Raw genomic sequence first — 22,519 nt, 5'->3', positions numbered from 1 at the left:
TAAATTAATCATAATCTGTTTAATTTTATATTGAGTTTGCAAGTCATCAAAAATTATACGCCTTAAATATCGTCAAGTTCAAATCATATTAAAGTTAAATACAAGACTATATAAGTTGACCATAAATCAATCAATTTAATTAAACGGATAAAATTCTTCAACCTTAACTAACTAATTTCATATTGAATTTATGTCGAATTCGCAAATCATATCAAAAGTTGTCAACACTAATTATTATATCAAGCCGCTTAAATGAGTTGCCAAACACGGTTAGCTTGATTGGCCAAAAAGGATTTAAAATCCTTGGACCAACTCAAACCTACTTGACCATGCTACATGTCAACCCCACCCACCCCCCAAAAAAAAAAAAATAATAATAATAATAATAATAAAAAATAAATAAATAAAAACCCAAGAAAATTTCACCCATGAACTTGACAAGGCAGAAATAGTAGTATTTTGTAATAACAGAACAAAAAAATTATGCACATTTAAGTTTGTCACTTCAACAATGCACAAATCAAGATAATGGGGTTTTATCAGAATTGATTATAGGCGGGCTTCATTCCAGTCTACATCCTTCGCCCTTCGTCTCTAAGCTTCTAAATTATGAATTCAGGAAAAACCCCAAAAATATGATGTTTAACTGCAGATCTTTGAGATGTAAGCCACATGAAACAGCCTCTAAGAATCACATAAAGACGGGAGCCTTATTTCTCATGAACAAGAGGACTGTAAATAGGATACCACATATTGCGCGTGATATATTCCACCGTCTCCTCCTGTACCAAAACAAATAAATATATTTTAAGAATATCAGAATTTGCAAAAAAGCTATTCACATATAGGGCATTTGCCTTATATTTATATTTTACTGTTGAATTAATTCTATATGCAGTGGTCAGGTTAGATTTGAAGATTATTAAGGTAATTTTATACTGAAGTTCCTTTTTAAAGTTGAACGTGCTTATCATTCATTATAAAAAATAGTGTAGTTTCCAGTAAAATGGTAAGTTGAAAACACTCATACTTTGGACATATTTTTGAGCTCTCTAGGCCCCATGTCACCGTGACCTTCCGCCAGCTCTTCTGCGACTGCTGCTCGTAGAACAGCGGCTCCAACCTCTGCCGTAATATCTCGAATGCTGCATGATGCAAAAAGCAATAGACAAGACCATACCATCAATTCATGACTTACATATGTTTGCCATCAATGGCAAAACATCAGAAAACATATTTATAACTAAATGTTATTAGATAATATCAAATCACTAAAAGAACTGTATCCCATTGTCTCCATTAAGGTGGGGGTTGAGTTTTTCTATAACTAATCTTGATAATGATATTGGTGCTCAGACTCTGGCTGTTATGGATGTGCATACACCAAAAAACTAGATAAATGCGGTTAAAAATAATCCTAACATACTAACTCAATAAATCCATATAAAAACACGAGCATTGACTCTCCTTTCAGTTGTTAGAAGCATATCAGGAGAAAATACAGAAGAGAGGGCAAATGAAACACACATTTGACATCAGAAAGAGCCGAGGATAATACCTATTGATAGATGGATACAAGATGCCATTCTGAGTATCTTCATCAGTCATGTAAGAAGCGAGGCTGTACATATACCACCATGTTAGCAATTTATGGCAACCTAACAAAGCTTCATACCAGAGTAGGAAACACAAGAACCTTTTTTGTTTTTTTTTTGTTTTGTTTTTCTTTCCGTAGGAATGCAAAACCATTACAAACTACCCTAGACACGCACAAAATTGTTACCACATGCCATTCCAAAACTAAGAAGGTGGAAAGTATAACAAGGATAGAACAGACATAAAGCCAAACACTGCAAGTACGAAAAATATATATCTCATACATCGAACTCCATGATTGATAAGAGATATATCCATATAGTTTACTACACTAATTTCATATAGCTAACAAAACTCATAATATTGGCATTTACTACAAGAGGCCTTCTTAAAGCTCTGAAAATATTTTCTTTGGGACCAACAAAAAACTACAAAAATAGATAAATACAATTTGTTAATTTATTCATTTATTCATTCTACAATCTCTTTGACCATTTTGGGTACATGCAACCTCATTGTGAACAACGCCGCAAAATATAATACAATTAGAGCCTATTTGGAATTGAGTTAGAAAGCTTAAAAAGTATTTTTATCAACTAAAAAGTTGTGCTAAAAATAACTTACCTGTTTGGTAAAGAATTTCAACGGTACTTCTTTGACTTTTTCAATCTAAAAATGGCATAAACGCACTTTTGGAAAAAAGCTTAAAAATGAAGTTTTTTTCTAAAAATCTTTTTTTGACTTTAAAAACTCTATTTCTCAACGCAATTCCAATTATGCTCTTAGAAGATAATAATACACACAACTTGTAAGGATTGCCTAACTAACACCTAAAAGACTTTCTATGGAAGTACCAACAAATGCATAGATCACCGTGGTGAAGACTGAAGAACACAGACACAAACAAATATTAAAATACCAAGAACTCTACTCAAAGTTCATACCACTCAGCAGCTGCTTGCAACATTCCGTCTGTTATAAAGTGAGCACCTGAGAGAAGTGTACCCAAACCAATCCTGAATTACAGCCAACTGTTTTATATCAAGTGAAGATATAAGCATAGTTAGTAAGAAAAAAATGACCAAGGAAAGAACCCTAACCCGGGAAACAGGTACATGTTATTCGCTTGATTTACATGGCCAACTTTTCCATTCCCTGTGGACAAGTTTGTGAAATTTTGGAAGGTCATAACAATCACACAAATCAACAAAAAGACCAGAATTATACGCCATAGTTTAGTTGCAATGGCTCCAATATTTAATAGCTGGAAGCCAATGCTTCACCTATATGGTGCCAAAACACCTCAAAACAAGATAAAGAGCAATAAGAATGGGAGATACCAAGATCAACATTTTCAAAAGGGCTTCCACTTGCAAAGACTATATTTTCTCCAGCATGCTTAAAAGCATCAGCAGCAGTGCATTCAGCTGTCATGGAATAGGCAAAGAGAACATATAAGTGAAACTCAGTTGCCATAAAGAAAATGTGAAAGCCTGATGAAAGTTGTAAAAACAAACCATTCATGGTGGGATTTGACATAGCAAATATGGCGGGTTTACTTGAATCGGATTCTCGCATTGCCTTAAGCACCTAATTTAAATTTCAACCAGTACCAATAAGAAACCCAATCACAGTAACACCAAAGCAATCACCTAAATCAAAAATGAACACAACATTTTCCGGAGAACACACAAATGAAAGCCGTGAATGTTACAAATGTCAATTTCACGGAATCAAATGAACCAAATTGTTGGAGTAATAACAAAAAGATTGAATTACCAAAGCACAATGCATAAGTACAATATTCTGGGATTAACAGAATCTTTTCCCCTTCTTCTTTTCTTTTTCCTTTTTTTTTTCTTTCCATTTTTTAATTAATTATTTCCTATCAGCTTTGGTTTTTGAGATAACTGGATATTAAATAAGGTATCAAAACGGAGGTCTTAAATTCAAACCTTAACTCGATATTATACTTCACATTTAAATTAAATATTTTATGCATTAAATCAACTTATTCAGGGAGAATTTGAGTTCACACGTTAGGGAAAGTATTATAAGATTAATTAAATAATAAATTCATTCTTTCGTATAAATTTAAACTTTTCGGATTACTGGTAATTTAAAAGAGACTACTAGTGAAGAAAAATTAATAGAAACATAAATCATTCCTGTAATTGAGAAATGAACCACCTGGTACTCATATCCTCATAATACATAGTTAAACGACCAAGAATAAATGTTGGATACAAGCACTCCACACACCATCTTGTATTGTTTTACTAAGAATATGTTGAATGGTACAAAACGCAAGTCATAAGACAACACGCATTTCTAACTGAACACCTTCATTATTTCAATTTAGTCGTTAAGTTGTCAGATATGAAAGGAAATGGTGAAATGAAATAAAAAAAAAAAAAGGTTTATACCTCCTCGTTGAAGATACCACCAACTCCAGACAAACCAAGAAGCACATGGGGCCTGACCTTTTTAATCTTCAAAAATAAAAATATAAAGCTCTTAGAAATTACAGTTGTTATAGTTTTGAAAGAGAATGTGTGACTTTTGAAGAAAACATGCATATACTAAGCAAAGTGGGGTTCAACTCTCTTCTATCAATATCTTTCAACATAATCTCATACATAATCAGTACTATTACATATATAGGCCTAGTATGTAAGATATACCACTTCAACTAGACTAGCTCCCTCCCTGAGTCCCTCAATATCTCTTGGGTCTTTAGCAAATGGTGATGCCGACGGATCAAGTCCCTTCCTCTCTTTTGTGATGAGGCCCTGCATTCAGACATTTTCTTTTTCAAACACACAAGAAATCTCCAATAGATGATCTCATGACATATCTAGGTGACCATCATTCATAGCCATGACTTTGGTTTTATTTCCCTTTTTTTTTTTTGGGGGGGGGGGGGGTGGGCGCGCATATTGATTTATGATTATTTCAAGAAGAAAGAAAATCCATAAATAAAATTGATAATCAATAAGACTATAAGGTTACTGTTAGTTTTACACAAATATGTATTTCAAATAATTTAGAACATGCACCACCTAGCATATTTTAAACAACATAGTTATGGCTATGTAATGTTAGAAGCAAGATGCCTGGATCATAGTGAAAAGTGTAGAACTATACATCCTTATCTAGTAGGAAAAACTGATTTTTTGTCCTTGTTTCACTGTTTCCTGACATTCTTGAAACAGCTTGTATAGCCATATTAATAACACCAAGCCCTGCACTGAAAGCCAGGAGAGGGGAAAAAAGAGAGGCTATTTGTCAAAAAAAAAAAGAATTATGAGGCTGTAAGAACAAGCACATGCCAATAGCACAAAATTAATTGTAAGCCAAACATAAAGCTCATTAAAGTTAGTTTTGCAAGTACCTCCCAGCTCCCACCATAACTATCTTTTGGTTCACAAAGTCAGCCAATGGTCGACCTTGGGCTCTCACGGCTCCCAACAGTCCTGCAAGTGCAACACCAGCAGTTCCCTATAGGACATGAAGTCAGCACTAATGTTTTAACAGAAGAGGCACCCATAATATTACCATGGCACTCTGCATTACATTACATACTCCTTTAAGCCCATTTAAATAACAGGACACCACAACAAGTACTCACCTGTATGTCATCATTGAACATGCAAAACCTTTTACGATATCGTTGCAGTGTTTCAAAAGCCCACTTCATTTGAAAATCTTCAAACTGTTCAAATTGGGCCAACCATCAAGTCAAAAACTGGTAGAAAGTATACATTTATTAAAAGTTATTTCTAAAAGAAATAAAACCTGTACAATAGCCTTGGGCCAACGTGTGAAAACAGCTTCCATGAATTCATCAACAATTGAAAGATACTCTTCTTCTTCCAACCTAGGTTGTCTAAGTCCTAAATCTGTCAAACTAAGATCATGTGAAATGATGTCCACATGATATTTACTAGAATGAATTGGTTCACAAGCATTTACATAGTGCGAAGATGAAAAGATGTCGAGAATAAATCGATTGATAGCATAGCAAGAAATGATCTAAGAATAACTAATCATATTCAACTGCTCTCAGTAGTCAAGTCATAAAAGTTAATAAGGCAAGGAGAAAAAAAAAAGCTCATCTATATATTTGTTACTCACAAAGAGGATCTTCAAGTAACTTTTGGTTATTAGTACCGACGTCAAGCATAACCGGGAGTATCTGTCAGAGATGAACATAGGTTGAATGATATAAGTGATAGAAGAATTACCAACCTTACATCTAGTAAACATGTACAAAAAAAAAAAAAAAGATCGAAGAGAAATAAAAGGCGATCTCCCAAACTGATTATACTTCAGATCATTAGACTATTGCGAATAGACTGTCAGCTCATTCATAATAAGTATGATGGATAAACTAAACATGAATATCCTTAGAGATAGCTCCAAAAAAAAATGTCCTCGAAGATAACTAACAAGCAAGCATACATAAACATCCACATGCATCAAGTAAAAAAATGCAAGCTTATTCCATCAAGGATGATAATATTCCTTGTCCCAGCCATGCGATTAATGTCAGTGCATGCATGAATATAAAAGGCATAAAGGGTGTGCACCCAAACGTGCACATGAATATAAGGGAATTCCCACAAACATGCATAGACACATGCCTACTTGCATATGTGCACAAGCGCCACACACACAAAGAGATAGAGAGAGATAGAGACAGAGACAGAGAGCATACTCTCTGTGGGTTGATACCAGCAGCAGCAACATACATATCAAGTTTTCCAATAGGGATTCCGATCCCCTGAACTCCAAGGTCACCTAAGCCAAGGATTCGACTGCCATCTGTCAGGACTATCATGTCCACCTGCAACATAGAAGGAAATATGAATATGACAAGCACAATGAGAAACCTAACCATAAGCTGAGATCAAAAAGGTTTTCCTCAAGCCCTTAACTGATTATTTTAATTAATCCTTCTTGTGGATTTTTGGGTTCATTATTTGAATTTATTGATGCTCTGAATTTCATTATCGAATTTGAAGGTTTTTTTACCCCATTTTCCTTTTCCTGGTCTTTTGTGAATATAGTTTTTACTTCAAAAAAAAAAAAAAAAAAAAAAAAAAAAAAAAAAAAAACCACTAACCATAACCTGCAAAATTTTGTAAGCAATCATTCTAAATACTTTGAGAATAATGATGCTTCCAAGTCATGAACAAAAAATATATATCCGCACTGTTTAATTTTTATTTAAGTATTTAGTCCAGAAAAAGAAAACACTAGTACAAATATTTTTAGCAAGAGATACAACAATGAATTTTTTTTTTTCAGATAAGCACAAATGAATGTTGTGTTTTGAAAGAAATGTATGTGGTGTTTCCAGGATCAAATGGAATTCAAATAACCATTGATCAGGATAGCCACACTGTTAGATATAGCACCTGAGCCATTGTACCAAGAGAAACTACCACTAGTTTTTAGAAACACAATATTTGAGTCTTGAAACATCAATGCACAGATTTAGGTTATAAGTCTACCATTAACCATCAAGAAGATTATTCAATCTAGGATAATAGTACAAACAAGATGATTATAAATTTCAGTAAGGGAGAGAATGACTAGGTTGCGTTATCTAGCAAGATTCACATAATACCTGTTCAGCTGGCCAATTATAGATCATGGACATCATCTCTCCTTTATCCTTAGCACTGAAATACATTCCACGTGGGCGTCTAAATAACCCTGAATAATTCTGACATACTAATCCTACTGTAGGAGTGTATATTATCGGAGCGAAATTTTTGATGTTATCAATAAGGACCTGAAGATAAAAGCAATAAAGCATATTAAATTGTAGTAGAATTAATAAATGCTATAAATTCTAGACACTGGAAACCTGTAAACGTACTTACTCGGTAATATAATGTCTCGTTCCTGTCATGCAGTCTATTTAAGATCCGCCATTTTGCTAGGGAAACAATGCTATCTGGTTGGCCCCGAGTGTTTTTCTCTAATGACCGATATGACTCCACTAACAGGTTAAAGAACAGAAAGCTATCAAAAGGCCCACAAAAACAAGTCCTTATAGAATTGTTTACAGTTGCAGTTAAGTGAACAGATAGAGCTCAAACTTACTGAAACGAGCATATTGCTGCTCAAATGATATCACGCGAGGTGGGAGAAGGCCACGAAGCCCTAGACGATCCCTTTCAGTCAAAGGGAATCCAGTATCCTGCTCTTGAAAAATTATGGAGTAAGTTCACATAATTCCATCAAGTGCACTCCTCATTATTCAAATACATTTTATTAACATACAATGAACTTTATTGTTTAATTTCGAGATGCATGAAATAATAACAGTGCTAACAATATACTTTAAAATATTTGCATAGTTTACTCTTCTTTTTTTTATAAGTAACTGGCCCCAAGGGCAGGGGACGGGAATTTACTCCATTTGCACAAGTTAGTGAAAAAAATTATAGCAAAAATATGCTAACAATGATCAAAAACTTCTGAGTACAGACACCAAGGAAACAAACCATGTAAATTCCTATAGCACCTTTTCCTTCTCAATAAACATTATCACTCAAGCAGCTCTAATGCTGACCCTTGAAGCATTAAATTTATCATAAGCTAGTCTCAATCATCAAACCCAAGAGTCAAACTTATGAAGCCTTCTAATTTAGTCCTCCAGTCAGAGCAACCCTAGTGATTGTTAAAGACGTGGATTTTTTTTTTTTATTATTATTATTATTAAAATTGGGGTCTCTATTTCTCTTTATTAACTAATGCCACAATTTATCAGCAAATTTTCACATCAACTGCTATTATCCTTTCAATACCATAAAGAAAATTCTAATAAACTTTCCACATCTTCTAGAATCTACGCTCAAAATCTATAACAAAAATAAATAAATAAATAAAAATATCTACTGAAACTCATTAAATAGAAGAAAAAAAAAAAAAATCAACTACAAGTTCTGCATCTTCTATGATCTTCACTGGCATTGCTGACCCTTCACTATTTAGCTATACAACCAAAATAAACCGAATCTGTAATTTATTGAGATTCATCCTTCAACGAGAGTATCACCACCACTTCTCAAGTTGCTAAAAACACACACCAAAAAGAAAATCCACATAATTCCCGAGTATATCAACTTTTTCAAAAGTACGGCTTAAATAGCACTTTGAAAGTACTTCTCTCGCTTCGAAAAGCTAAAACAAACATAACTTTCACTTTCAAAGGCAATAGAAAACACCATAAAAGCACAAAACTTCAAGTAAACAAATTTCCCCACAATCATACTGGAATTAATCACAAAAACCGCGCACTAAGCGAAAAAAAAAAAAAAAAAAAAAAAAAAAACACGTTGATTAACAAATAAATTTAAAAAGCAGAAAGCTTTGACCTTGTTAAACCAGGGATCGTGGAGAATATCAGCACCACGCTTGTGAACAATACACGGGCCAGGAATCGCCGTCGAGAACCGCCTCGATCGGCTCAGATTTGCCGCGGCGAATCGCGCAAGCTTCCACATTCTACACCCTTGAAAAATCAACCAAAATCTGCAACTTAAAAACTCAACGAAATTCAGGAGCACGGGCTCTAGCCCACCTACGCTCCTGGTTTCCCGGTCTTTCTCGGCAAATTTTCCCGAGAAAATTTACGCTAGGTCAAGAAAGTAACTAATGTTAGTGTTGACAAACTGAGGCCTTGCTGTATTTATAAGGATACGATCTTTTTCTCTTACCTTTTTTTTTATACAAAAATAAAAATTCTGTACCGAGTTTTTGCGTCTACCCCCCCTTGTTGTCTACGAAGAAACCGGCAGTTGAAGCTGTTGAATATGGAAAGTAATGAGTGCACAGTAGCTGCCCGAGATTTCCGGGCAAGGATGGAATGTACGAAAGTTCGATTGTGGATGGTGGATGGATTGGTGTTGGACTGCCCGGAGAAGAAACGGGCAACTATGTTATATATATTATATATATTTCATTTTTATGTTTTTTACCTTTGGGTTATAGTGAAAATTACGAGTTGTAGGTAGCACGTGGACTGGTTTCTATTAGATGGGGGTCAAGGTTTTTGTGTAGTTAAGGGACCATTGAGAAAGGTTGATGCTTGCACTAATAAAAATTTGGCACGTGGATCTCTTTTCGGCCTTTTGCTAGAATGCCAAAAGGTCGTATTTGACTACTTGCGAGTTTATCAAACTTCCACCAAAATAAAAATTTGGTGGAAGGGAGAAAACAATGAGTTTTTATGTGTTTTGAGTTGGTTGCAAATATTTTTGTCTTTAAAAAATAAAAATTATAGGGAAGCTCTGGCAACTAGATTGGCGATATCCTTTGGTTTTATGCCGTCACGCACTTCATCTTAAAAAGTAACTCCCTGATTAGTAACACTATAACCCTTTTAATACCCTGACATCACTCAAGTCCCTGAAAAATCTCATCTACCATTTCAAAGATCGTTGCCTCCATTCTAGCTTCCTCTTCTTGAGAAGCCCACAAGATGATACTTAAAGACGTTTACTTTAATAACATGATAAATTATTATTTATCTCAACAATTTGAACGAATAAAAAATAAAAATAAAAATAAATATTTTAACAAAAACTTTATGGTGAAACAGACTAATCACGGTCTATAAAATATCTCTATACCAAAAATTTCTCCGAAGTTAGCGTAACGATTGATGGCTCATCGCTCATGTTATATGCTTGTTGGCTAAAAGTTGACGAAATTAATGCATGTGGCAAATTAGATGACATAATTAACCAACCAGTGTTAATTAAGATCAAAAGTTGGGAAAAGGAGAGAGGGCCATTAAAAACAAAGTGAGAATGATCTCGTCATAACCGTGTGAATTGTAAACCCCACTGGCAAAAGGTTTACCGTGTGAACTTAATTATTCCTTTTTCTAACCAATTATTATAAAAAATAAAGTATGGATTAAGACGACTACGCCAAGGAACTTTTATTTGGTTTCCTGTGAGGTCAAACCATTCTTTTTCCCATTTGCTGCCATTCTTTTAGCTAAAATATTGAATTATTTGAGTTGATATTATTCCAATTAAGTCAAAAGAGTATAGAATATGCCTCGCCCATTTGAGATTTGGTGGCTACAAAAATACCTGGACATTTTTAGGAACATGGGATTTGGCTGCCCCAGATGGTTGTGCTCAGCCAAGAAATAAGAATCAAAATCAGAATAGAAAAATAATAAACAAGGAGAATAAGAGCAAAAGGGAAACTTCAGGAGAACTTGATGGCCGTGTCTAAATTGGCCTGCGGCGGTCCATTGCAAAATGCTAATGCTAATGCTAACCTAATAAAGTGGAATATGATTCTATTAGAGTGCAATGGAGGGAGTCTTACGACTCTTACCCCAGCTACTGTCAGGAACAAAATCTTTAGGCGCAAACCGAGGTAATTATTTTCGGCCAAACATCCATAATGGATTCTCTAATAGCTTTTCAAATACATTTTTCATCCGGTTATCTATTCTTTCTCTATACCATTTAATTATTCTTGATAAAGCATAAAGAAAGAGATAGTGTGAGAGCATCATAAAATATTTATGCACTGATGCACAATACTTCACATATGGGGAAGCAATGTAAGCTAGAATGCAAGGTGGGTGCAGTTTATAGAATCGGATGGACTTGAACCTTTTTCTCTTTCCCCCTCTTTTTAATTGGGAATGGGGCAGAGAACTTATTTAGGTGATCGATAAAATAGTGAGGCCATCAAAAAATACAACTGTGATACATACCTTGGATTTAATCTTCACACTTTCTATGGGCAATGGGAGGGCAAACAAGTTTTAACCAATTCAGTCCTCATCAAATTATTATCGTTTCCAGCTACCGCTATCCTCATCCTTTCAACTTCAAAATTTTGAGCCAAAACATCAACAAGATTGAAACAAGAATCAAAAGATTTTCAACATCAGAACTTGTAGGCCATCTTATAAGTCTTCATAATGAAAACAAGCAAAACAGTCGTCTTATTTTTGTCATATATAAAATAACAAGATGGTAACCCACACTGTGGCCTAGATCCTTATCTTATAAAGCATTACCAAAGCAAGTCTTAGAAGACTGCCCATATTCTCTGCAATCAACAGATACAAGGAATGCTAGCAAACAGCAAGAAATTAGATACCCAACCTCCATTAACACTTCTTCACATGACAGTCCAGGACAGATTTAGTAGTCTTTAGTTCCAAAATTCTTGCACCAGAGCTGTGAAGGAATTGGGCGAACAGGATGATGTGGCCGTTGCTGCAGAAAATGAAGTCCTCTTAGCTATACTCATCTTGGCCATGATAAGAGGATAAAAGAACATATGTACAGTGGGGAAAATAAGACGTTCCAAATAGTCGAACTAGTCCTCTATCAATTTATACAAAATCAAGTAATCGAAGAATATAGTGTTGTTTCGAAGTAATTCAAGGAAAAAGACATCTAACTCACATCAGAAAACATGTTGTTTAGGAGTTCTAAGTGCAGATGCCAATTTAATTTTTTTTTTAAAAAAAAAAATGATAATTCTGATGATGTATGAAAAGAATGTACAGGGTAACCGGCAAGTAACCATTATTGTAGTCCCAAGTCACAAAAAGAATGAGAAGAATGATACTTCTGATGATATATTAGACGCAAATGTGGAAGCTTCCACATCACAAATGCCAAACAGATCTTTTTTTGATGAATCACAAATGCCAAAAAATACCTAAATACAAGAAACATAGAATGACATATAAAAGTGTATGCACACGGCCAACCACCAAATAAAAGTAACCCGAAACCCAATTACCTAAAAGGCAATAAATGTTTTACGTGCCAGAAAGGCCACTAGGGTCAAAGTTAGGATTTTTTTTATCTACAAGAGGATGGATGTATACCACTAAAATAAAATCTAAAAAAAAAAAATTGTATTATGTACGGTTGACTTACTACTAAACTTTCGAGTCCTTACAGAACAGCATACTTCTTGTAACACTTTCCATGCAAAATTACAATTTAAATCAATTAGCATATACAAAATATCTAGTCATGAGATATAATGTTATGAATTCTTATCTTGTGTGTCTAGATTATAAGAGGGGCAGAATTGAAGTAGCCTGATTGGGAACATTGCTCCCTTACAATTTTGATGATTGGAATGTCAGCAACAGCATGAGAGCTGGGTCATGGGTTGGTGATAAGCTATCTAAAGGCCTCTGGTTGTGAAAATGAATCTTTAAGACGGGGCAGGTTCCGGGCTTATAATTGAAAGTTCACCAGTTGATGGGTTGGACCTGAGGTTGATCTGCAGTTTGATTATTGATTACTCCCATTATGCGTAGGCCAAAAGGATTAGTAGACTGTCATGCCTTAAATTATCAGCAATTTGATTTTCAAAACAGAGACGTCAACGGACTTTGAACGCACAACATTGAAGAATGGTACATTGCACATCTTAATCATCACTTACAAGAATGTAGTTCTATTCAAATAACTTTTTTAAGTAATTGAAATCATTAAAAGAGAAAGGCGCAATCCGGGTACATAGGAAGTACGCAAGAGAAACACCTCGCTAGTTTTGTTCAAATAACTCATGTACACATTAACTACTACTTAAAACCTTCTTGCAAACATTGGATTACATTGAAGGTTCATCTTAGTGAATAAGAGGAATGCTGGAATGCAGCACATACAGGTCCAGATTCTTGGGGGCTCCATGGCCCTTTTGGTGTCCCCCTCCCTTCAGCCCTGATGGCAACTGTCCAAAAAAAAAAAAACAAAAACAACTCTCTCCAAATCAAGGTAATTGATGGTAGCAATTAAGACTTATTTGAGTTTAGTTGAATAGAAAAAAAATGGAAGTGGAATCTTTAGTCATTTTCTCACGTTGCGGCACTTCTAATGCAGTGCACATGAACATTTTGCATTAACAAGGTGATTGTAACTAACAACAAACCTAACCGAACCTCAAGTAAGAATATACCACTGACAAACTCTCAGCTCCCATAAGAAAGATGCTTACACCTTAGTCGAATGCAAATTATGCCTTTGTAAAAAAAACCCATGCCACCATCTACCACAAGCACAGCCCAGCTCAGGCACAAAATACCTAATCCAATATATGAGATGGAACCACATCTTATCCTCAAGATTAGAAATTTCCAAGCGGCATTCATCAATTGATATGAGACATCATACAAATTAGTTTACACAGATCTAAAACTAAATTGTCGGAGCACTATAATGCCACAATATGGATGAGGCCAACTAATAGAAAATGGTAACAAAATATATAAAACTATGAATGGACCAAACTTTTTGAAGAGAAGTGTCTAAATTACGAATAAGAGGATATGACAGACAAGCAGTTAATGTGGCATGTGTGTGATTACTTACCAACAAAACAGGTGTGTCTGTGGGTGAGTGGGTGGGGGTGTCTCTGTGTTTAATGAGAATTTGGCATGCCTACTAATCTGTTGTAGAGAGGGAATGCATAGTCCCATGCATTCGCTCAGCTAAAAGGTACATTTTCTATGAAGTGGCAGTTTAGAATAGCATAACCGACCACCACTGCAAGGAAGAAGTTTGCACTTTAGCCAGATCAATAAAGTACATGGAATTAGCCTAGTTGATACGATCAATAAGGTGTCGTGTTTTGTATGATAGGTGGTAACTATCTTGTACAGTTAGGGGGGTAATCGGCGTAATCCGATCAGTGGGGGGGAATTCTATGGCTCTATCAAACATACAGGGAATTGGAGGTAGCATTCCACCAATGCTAAGTCATGGACTGGTTCCTTCAGCCCTTTTTCTACACAAGAAGGCTATTCGACCTTTTTCTACACAAGAAGGCTATTCGACCAACAAAACGTTGGAATCTGGCTAGGAAAGCTAATCTGCAACTCAAGTGCCCTATTCTAGCAAGCTAATCACGCAATCCTGGTGAAGAATTGTTTATCTCAGCCTCCAAAACCAATTATAATAAAATTTTGCCGTTACTAAAAAGGAGACACCTTAGTATACAGGATGTATACAAAAGGCAACTACTCAAGAAACTTCATAAACCCACAAAACAGTTGTTATCTAAATCCACAGTTCTTAGAAACAGCTTTGTAATTGCCGTCCCGAATCCATTCGTTTGCATGACAACAACCAAAATTTCAGCTCTTTGACCAGTATTTCACGCGCAAGACATTGAAAATCACCTCCGAAATGGTGACTAACCAAAGATCCATAATTTCAATTTTCCTGAATCTCCTACATTTCTCAGCAGCCACACAGAAACTAAAACATTGACTAGGAAACGCACAGAAAAACAAGAAGGAAGGAAGAAAAAAGAAGAGATCAGAGAAGAGCGAACCTCGAGTTCGGCGGACTTCATCGCGATGGGGATGCAGATGAGGAAGACGCCCACCATGGCGATGGCGGTGTTGCGACGCCAGTGCTTGGGCCTGCAGTTTGGGCCGCCCGTCATGCTCCACACCTTGGCCCGGAAGTCCCCGTGGGCCGCCTCCCCATGTCCGTGATCTGCTCCACCTCCCATAGATCGCTATTGCCTTTTTCTCTCACTTCTCTGGTCTTGACCTGCAACCAAAACCCTAATTAGCAGATCGTAGCCATCGAAACGGGTGCACAGTTATGCGTATTGGGGCATGTAGATATGGATGTGTAATGCTGTTTGGTAGAGTGGGAATATGAAAGATGGGATTGGTTGTGTTACCTCAGAAATGGTAGGATCGGAGCGGGAGAGGAAGATGAGCTTTGGATGTTTTCAGTGAAGAGCAGTGGTTGTTGCCGAAACGGTGCGCAATGGAGGACTCTTTCGTCTTTTTATCTCTCCATGTGGCGATAAGGCGTTTTATATCTCCCGGGAGAAAGGTAACGAATGTTTTTTTTTTTTTTTTCATGTCCTCATCGGAGGGAAGGGGGATTTCAACTAATAACCTCCGTTTTATTATGGGTAATTCTAGCCGATTAAGCTACCTCTTGGGGACGAAAGGTAACTAGTGTTGAGTATCAAAAAGACTCTTGACCCGCTCTTTTTTTTTTGGCTCTTTTAACGAGATTGATCAAATTATTAGTTCAACGTTAAATTTAATACTTGCTTTAACTCTTCGCCAAATATAAAGACACCAAAAGCAAAATTTATTTATTTTTTTTAATATTATTTTGGTTATTGATGTGGTATCTTGGTAAATCTTTCACATGGAATCAAAGTAAGTGAGTTCCATAGTAATTACATTTATTAATAAAAAAAAATATTTAGTTAAGTCTATAAATATTTAGAGAGTTTGATATTTGGTAATTTTAAAAAGTGGCTAGTTAAATAAATAAAAAAAAAAACATTTTCAAAGTTAAATTTAAAGAAATTTAAAGAGCTTAATGGAAATGCTCTAATATACTTTTTAAAAACAAGCCAGGAAATATTTTTTAACCAAATTTTTGGTTACATGTATTAAAAGTTATATAAGACCTATACAATATTGTCATATGTTTATTCTTGTCACCATTAACATATCACTTCCTTAAAAAAAAAAAAGAAAGAAACTTTATTTACCCTTCAAAAAAAAAACAAAGGAAGAACTACCGACCAATTTTCAATATCCTCATAAGCTTTAAAAATTTGACAATGTTATCTTTCATCTTCTTTCAATTACCCTTACTTTGCTATAAAATTTATGCAAATACAACTATGCTGTTGGCTTTAAAAAAAACGACCCACATGATTTTTTTTTTTTTCTTTCCTTTTTAGACATTTTTTATTTAATAAAAAGGTATTTTGGTCATTTTTGTTACTTCCGTCGCGATTTTACAGAGATCCCAACGAGCGAGGACGATTGAAAGAGGCTTAAAGATCGGAAACCCACATTGCAAATTGATGCATTGCTTGGAGATGACACCCAACTGGGAATTTAATTTAGGATGTTATCCCTGCTTGGGGATGAAAATTTACATCCCACGCATGATACAGACAAATAGGTCAGGGGCACCTCCTAGAATTTACCTATAATATGTGAAACAACATCATGACCTCTGTGGAATGTGGTCCGGTCGATCAAACTGGTATCGATTCAGTATATAATAAAAAGATATAAACATGAGAGAGATCGAAAATGTGACCCGGGGATGGAGGGTGGGGGATTTATTTTCAAAGGGAGAAAATTTACAAAAATAAACTTAATCTTAAACTAGGATCCACATACATTCCAGAGAATCGACCTCAGCAGCTCTCTGCACCCACCTCATATATACAGGTTTGTAAACACCATGTACATAAGAATCCATTTTACGATGGCAATAAGTGGCATAGCTCCTGAAATTTGATGATCAGCTCAGCATGGTTGGATGCCCAGTTTGGAGCATCCTCTTGAAAATGTCCATTCCAAAAGAATCCGAAGAACTGGCCAATGGAGGTAGAACATAAAATCAGCACTCCACGCATGAGCTTCAGCTAAATTTTCTAACAGAACTGATTATATGAAACAGGACCATATTAAGGCATGAAGGGCAATCAATAAATCTAATCTGACCCCAAGGAACACACTTCTAAATACACTTGTTCCACACAAAAACCGCTTGTTCAGTCGCAAGAACAGTAAAAAAGGATTAACACACAGTTCTAAGCTTGAATTCATTATCATTAAAGAATAGCTTGCCAAGATCAAACCTAATGGTACTGATGCATGGATGGTTTTCATAAATAGATCAGGCAGAGAGTGTACCACACAATATTGAAATGCACCACGCCTTTCCTGCATTTAAATATTCTTACTACTGCAGATTCCAGTTTATTAGCTCACAGTTGAACTTCAATACATATGTATTTTTCCCTGCCTTAGAATCATGTTGTAAGCTTCATATTATCTATTTTGCTGAAATATCATCAAGCAATAGAAGAATGGTATTTGAAAATTTTAATTCATTACCTAAAATTCATGAACATGCCCAAAAGACACAACGTTGCCTTCATAATAGCATAAAACTCGTCCAATAAACAGCCACTCTATGACATAGTGTAAAAAAATAAAAGAACCAACAAACTTGAAAATATTCCAAAATAGAAGATGAGAAATAATAGCACTTGCAGATAAACATATTAAACAACTAACTAGCTAAATTGACACCACTAAAATAAAATGATATGGAAAGACAACCCACCTTGGGATAGTGATTTCAAAGGGAAAACAGACAACACCTTCAAGAGTTGGGATGGGAGGAACATGATCCTTTTTCTCATTCACAAATTTTATTATTTGAAACAATACCTCACGGAGAGATGCTTCAAGTGCTGCCCTGCGAGCACTTCTCTCCTCTGGTGCACTCTCTGCACTCAATAGAATGAGGAAAGAAGATATCAGTTTATCTTGGAAGAGTGAAGCACTTGAAAATGTTTATTTCAATTTACAATAAGAATTGCACCTCTGGGATCAACTACAACTTTGGAATGATGGGACTTGCTAGAATGTGCTTTGGTATGTTGGGCTACATTCAAATTGATATACCATTGTTCCCAATATAGGCGTTCAACTTTATTAGCGATGAACCAAGAAGGCTGTCTGTTTTTCACTTCATAGAACGATAAGCATATCTGCGTCGTTAATGCAGCAGTAAATAGGTGAGATCGAAAAGAAAAATGCGCAAACTACATCTTAACAGAGACTGATGCAAAAGAAGTGCTGACAACAAATAAAAGGTATGATGCAAAAGTCCTGTATGAACCACTATTAATTGTAAAATCTATGAGCTCGTAAAAAAAAAATAAAAAGCTGTAATATGCTAGAATAAACTCCAAAAGGCAAGATTCAAAATATAAGGAAAATGGAAAATGAATATATGTGATAATGGTATCTTCTGAAACAGAAACTTCAATCCTTTTTTTAAGAATTGAGTAGTGGATTCAAACTAAAAAAAATTGATATGCATTATGCACACAAATCAGTGTGTCCATGTCCCTGATAGATAAAACATGTTCAACAATGACAAAAGGCAAAAATAAGAACATACTAGTCAAGTGGCGAATGCAACTTTAAAGATTGATAGTCTCAGCCTTTAAGAGAATTCTACCAATTTATAAAGGTCTTTAGGATATTTACAAGTTATCAACATATCCTATAACATGGTAACTGATAACTACTGGCTAACCACAAACCTGACTTTTCTTGTTTGGGTGTTTCTCTACCCAACCAATGAATTGGTCAATCTTTTCATCTATTTTCTTTTCAAGTTCTGCATCGCCACATTGCACCTATACAACAAGACAGGTAAACAAAATCAAAGGCTTAATATCTTCAACCACCCATGGAAAAGTACAATTTAGAATGAAACTGTTTCACGTAGGAACGTACATCTCAAAAAAGCTTTATAAGATGCCATAACATAATCTTGTTAATGTCCAGCAAAAAAGGTAGTCATTTTGCTATCTTAGCCCAACGTTAAATAACAAAGAAAAAATTATGTGTTTCTTGTTTAGGTGTCAAAACAGGTAGGTATATGTCTCTACTAGTGCAGTGTAACATGATTTGCAATTGGCATTAAGCAATGTCTCGAAGTATACAGGTATGTGAATGCATTATTTTGGTGGGGACTTGCTGCACAACGTTATTCAGTCAAGAAAAGTAAAAGGCCACACAACACAACAATTAATTGTTGTAAATCATTGTTACATATCTAATAAGCAAAGAGAATGCACTATGTTGGAAATTAAGTCCCGACTACTTCACCGAGCCTTAACTACTTAAAAAGTATGAGAAATGAACAACTAATCAACAGAAGAAATACAGATCACTTACATATGTAATTTCAAAAAGTTCCAAATCAATGTCTTTGGGCCGCACTAGACCTAAAGCTCGATGAAACACAACCGTGTGTAGTATGCCTGCACCCATTATTATTGAGTTTTCAGATAAGATTAAAACAAACAGTAGTAAGTTAATTGAGGTGCAGATGTAGTCAATGCTAAAAATATAGAAATAATAGTATAAACAACAGTATGTAACTTTAAAAAAAAAAAAAACTTAGATGGCTTGTCACAAAAAATTAAAATCACTTGGGCATGCTATGCCTATTATACAACCAGAAACAACCTCAACTCTAAACACGGCCATGGGCATTAGGAAGATAACCGATCACCAATCCTCACATACAACAAACTAAATTCTCCATGGAATTTTCCCCCATGTCGTCCTCTCATCCTTTGTATTGTGTTATCATAGTACAGCATGCAGAGAAATAAATATTGCACAAAATGCATATTATTCTAATCTGCTTAGCCATAATATCCTTTCAATGCTGCCATAAACAAAAGCGTCTCCCAACATTATCCTCTAATCTTCATTACCGCTGCAACTATGATAAAATGATGACACTGGTAGAAAACCAATTTCACACCCAACCGGAGTTGAATAAATGCAATAATGCTATAAGTCTTCTTAGAGTCTTCTTGGGGTCATCCTAAATGTGATGTAGCTTTTAAAATCACCAATAGATCAAAGTTCAATACATCATGGCTCAAATTCGACGGTAATTTTAAAAGTCACATCACATTTGGGAGAACCCTAGAATGACTCTAGGAAGACTTATAACATTACTCGAATAAATGGTGCCACAACCCAACCTCAGTCAATAAAAAAAATAAAAATAAATAAAAAATAAAAAAAATCTGAAAAAGGGTCACAGATTCCTCCCTCACACAGAGACAGGGTCCAAGTAATTCGTATCAAAACAAAATACCTTGAATTGCTCAACCTGAAGTTAGATTAATGGACTTGAATAATACATCAAAATCTGAAAAATGACTACCAAATAGCATATACCAGTAATATAGCTTACCAAATAACACAGCTTTATAAATGGTAATATATTTATATATTAGTAATAAACCCTAGTTTTTCAAAAAAAAGTAATACACCCTAGTTATAAATTTCCCAAATTAATAAAATTAAAGAACCAAAAGCTTAATATAGTAAGCCAAAACGCTAAGAAATATTTTTTAAAAAAGCTAAAATTTGAAACAGTATCTTACAGCGTAGAACTTCTCGTATCTCAAAGTGCTCCACTTCCTACGAACAAACATTTATTAAAAGAATAGGACAAATTTGTATAGAATCATACACTGATTAACTCAATCAAAAGATTTTCTTTGACTGTGTGCGTGTGTGGAGAATGCTCTACCAATTCATTGAGTTGGCAAACTTCGCAGTTCATGGTCCCTGGTGAAGAAGGGTATCTTCGGCAGGAAAAATCCAAAGATCAAAACCCTAGCTTTTTGGCGTGAAATCGACGACGAGAGAGCAATTGATCGAATTCTGGTCGAACTGTTTGAATTTGAAGTAAAAGCTAATCGCAATCCTGATTGGGTTGGATGTGTTTAACTGGGTTACGCTATTTGGGCCCAGAGGAACTGGGCTAGAAGAGTTAATTTTTGAAGCAAGCTCAAAAATGAGAAAATTCACTTTTATATATATATATATATTTTTTTTTTCTTTTTCTTTTTCTTTTTCTCACCATGTTTCTATTTTTTTTTGGGTATAAATTGTTTTTTTATATGAGATTAAAATAGTCAATTTTTTGGATATTTATCTGTCATTTTTCTATTCTCTTTTCTTCTTCTTTTTAATGTTATTGGCAATAATTGAGACTTTCTTAAAATTAGAAGAAAAATTCTATTTTTTCTTCTCTTATTCATCTTCAATTCATCTCCATTCCTTTTTTTCTTTTTCTTTTCTAAATCCACCATTAAATCGTATGACCTACATGCAGGTGTTACAGATTTAATGGTAAATTTGAAAAAGAGAAAAATAGGAGATGAAGGAATAACATGTCTCTTAAAATTAAGAGACAACCCATATGAGATTGAGAACTCTAGCAAGGATCTGAATAGAGTAATGAGATGACTTTTAAAATTATTATTTGATCAAAATTCAATAGTGATTAATTATAACCCTAATGGTAATTTTAAAAACCACATCATTTTTTGAGTAAAACAAGAGGAATTTTTAATATTACTCATCTGAAGAGGGGGGACTCATAATTGCAGCTCAAATTGCTAGCAATTCCAACAATAAATTATTGTAAATCATATCTCGCTCCAATTTTTGGTTAGCTGGTTGCTTTATGGAAAGGACCATTTCATTCCAATGCCAGTACCTATGGACAATTTCCAATCAAAACCTAGTCTTTGGGAGCTTTCCATTAATTGGCAGATATATGCAATCGTTATCATCAAAAAAATAGAATTCCAAAAGCAATCTGAATGCAGTTTTGCATTTTGATTTATGGTCTTAGTCTCTTTGTCGTTGACAATGGAATCTCAGAAAAGTAACATCAACATCATAATTAAAAGAAGAAAAATCAACAAATATATATAATAGAGAGATAAAAAGAAAAGAAGTAACGGAAGAAGAAAACTGGCCATACAATATGCCACTTGATCAATTCTTTATGTTCTTCAACTAATGTGTGCTTGTGTGTATGTGAAAGTGATGACTAAAAAACCATTATCTACAACACCACTCCCAACAGGAGGAACAACATATTACAAATAACTTCACTTTTCAATTTCATGTCCATCATTACATTGAGAATGAGAATATAATTTTTAAATCAAATCCGCTCTCACACCTTTTAATCATAATCTCTGTAATAGGACAAAACCCAATTCAACTAAATATATATTGATATGATATCACACCAAATAACAACAGGAATATATATATACACCATTAATTATTGTAAATATTAATTATTATAGTAAAGTGTTCGATCATCCATGAATTTTGTATCAAGAGGATCCGGCAGCAGCTTAGTCATACAATTTTGCTACTATTACATCAAATGATGTTGAAATTGATGAATAAATGTTAAAACCAATGCAACTATTGCATTATCTTGGCTGCACGACAGATAAAATATGTTTGTTAATGTGT

General features: G+C 34.8%; 3 protein-coding genes and 1 non-coding gene across 5 annotated transcripts; all 4 read right to left on the bottom strand.

Moving 5' to 3' along the window:
• Window positions 1-406: 406 nt before the first annotated feature.
• On the bottom strand, window positions 407-9,311 carry LOC132186269 (NAD-dependent malic enzyme 59 kDa isoform, mitochondrial). Its single transcript, XM_059600157.2, has 19 exons — window positions 8,991-9,311; window positions 7,714-7,810; window positions 7,491-7,609; window positions 7,232-7,399; window positions 6,317-6,445; window positions 5,734-5,794; window positions 5,395-5,498; window positions 5,228-5,311; window positions 4,991-5,097; window positions 4,744-4,846; window positions 4,281-4,388; window positions 4,023-4,088; window positions 3,114-3,186; window positions 2,937-3,023; window positions 2,697-2,751; window positions 2,541-2,612; window positions 1,559-1,621; window positions 1,031-1,145; window positions 407-782 (listed from the first exon to the last, which is right to left on the bottom strand). Exons 1-19 carry the CDS (start codon window positions 9,117-9,119, stop codon window positions 711-713), a joined length of 1,812 nt encoding a protein of 603 aa, XP_059456140.1. The 5' UTR covers window positions 9,120-9,311; the 3' UTR covers window positions 407-710.
• Window positions 6,941-7,066, bottom strand: LOC148584783 (small nucleolar RNA snoR80). Its single transcript, XR_015912769.1, has one exon. It is a non-coding gene; the product is annotated as a small nucleolar RNA snoR80 (small nucleolar RNA).
• A 2,213-nt stretch (window positions 9,312-11,524) lies between the features above and the next one.
• On the bottom strand, window positions 11,525-15,429 carry LOC148584782 (uncharacterized). The gene is made up of 3 exons (XM_088517419.1): window positions 15,316-15,429; window positions 14,956-15,179; window positions 11,525-11,870 (listed from the first exon to the last, which is right to left on the bottom strand). Exons 2-3 carry the CDS (start codon window positions 15,136-15,138, stop codon window positions 11,796-11,798), a joined length of 258 nt encoding a protein of 85 aa, XP_088373545.1. The 5' UTR covers window positions 15,139-15,179; window positions 15,316-15,429; the 3' UTR covers window positions 11,525-11,795.
• Window positions 15,430-16,699: 1,270 nt separating this feature from the next.
• On the bottom strand, window positions 16,700-20,966 carry LOC132188835 (meiotically up-regulated protein). 2 transcript variants are annotated; one of them, XM_059603401.2, is made up of 7 exons: window positions 20,766-20,966; window positions 20,617-20,653; window positions 19,385-19,470; window positions 18,745-18,840; window positions 18,015-18,183; window positions 17,861-17,919; window positions 16,700-16,995 (listed from the first exon to the last, which is right to left on the bottom strand). In XM_059603401.2, the coding sequence occupies exons 1-7, from the start codon at window positions 20,796-20,798 to the stop codon at window positions 16,882-16,884; spliced, it is 594 nt and encodes a 197-aa protein (XP_059459384.2). In that variant the 5' UTR covers window positions 20,799-20,966; the 3' UTR covers window positions 16,700-16,881. The 2 variants fall into 2 exon arrangements, with proteins under 2 accessions (XP_059459384.2, XP_059459383.1); XM_059603400.2 differs by having other exon boundaries at window positions 17,754-17,919; window positions 20,766-20,958.
• Window positions 20,967-22,519: the final 1,553 nt, after the last annotated feature.

This window comes from Corylus avellana, chromosome 6 (genome assembly GCF_965113065.1).
Source record: "Corylus avellana chromosome 6, dhCorAvel1.hap1.2, whole genome shotgun sequence".
In the NCBI taxonomy this organism is placed as follows: Eukaryota; Viridiplantae; Streptophyta; class Magnoliopsida; order Fagales; family Betulaceae; genus Corylus; species Corylus avellana.
The sequence above is the reverse complement of the archived record's forward strand: the minus strand, read 5'-3'. Positions and strand labels throughout refer to the sequence as shown.

What these genes read in the sequence shown, in the direction of transcription:
- LOC132186269 (XM_059600157.2), bottom strand. Translation starts at nt 9,119, where the DNA reads ATGTGGAAGCTTGCGCGATTCGCCGCGGCAAATCTGAGCCGATCGAGG. An exon ending in GCAGCAATATGCTCGTTTCA is followed by an intron (nt 7,610 to 7,713) that starts GTAAGTTTGAGC and finishes TTAACCTGTTAG; the next exon opens with TGGAGTCATATCGGTCATTA. An exon ending in TTGCAAGCAGCTGCTGAGTG is followed by an intron (nt 1,622 to 2,540) that starts GTATGAACTTTG and finishes GTATATGTACAG; the next exon opens with CCTCGCTTCTTACATGACTG.
- LOC148584782 (XM_088517419.1), bottom strand. Translation starts at nt 15,138, where the DNA reads ATGGGAGGTGGAGCAGATCACGGACATGGGGAGGCGGCCCACGGGGAC. An exon ending in TGAAGTCCGCCGAACTCGAG is followed by an intron (nt 11,871 to 14,955) that starts GTTCGCTCTTCT and finishes CATTTTCTGCAG; the next exon opens with CAACGGCCACATCATCCTGT.
- LOC132188835 (XM_059603400.2), bottom strand. Translation starts at nt 20,798, where the DNA reads ATGAACTGCGAAGTTTGCCAACTCAATGAATTG. An exon ending in TTTGCCAACTCAATGAATTG is followed by an intron (nt 20,654 to 20,765) that starts GTAGAGCATTCT and finishes GTTTGTTCGTAG; the next exon opens with GAAGTGGAGCACTTTGAGAT. An exon ending in AGTTGTAGTTGATCCCAGAG is followed by an intron (nt 17,920 to 18,014) that starts GTGCAATTCTTA and finishes TATTGAGTGCAG; the next exon opens with AGAGTGCACCAGAGGAGAGA.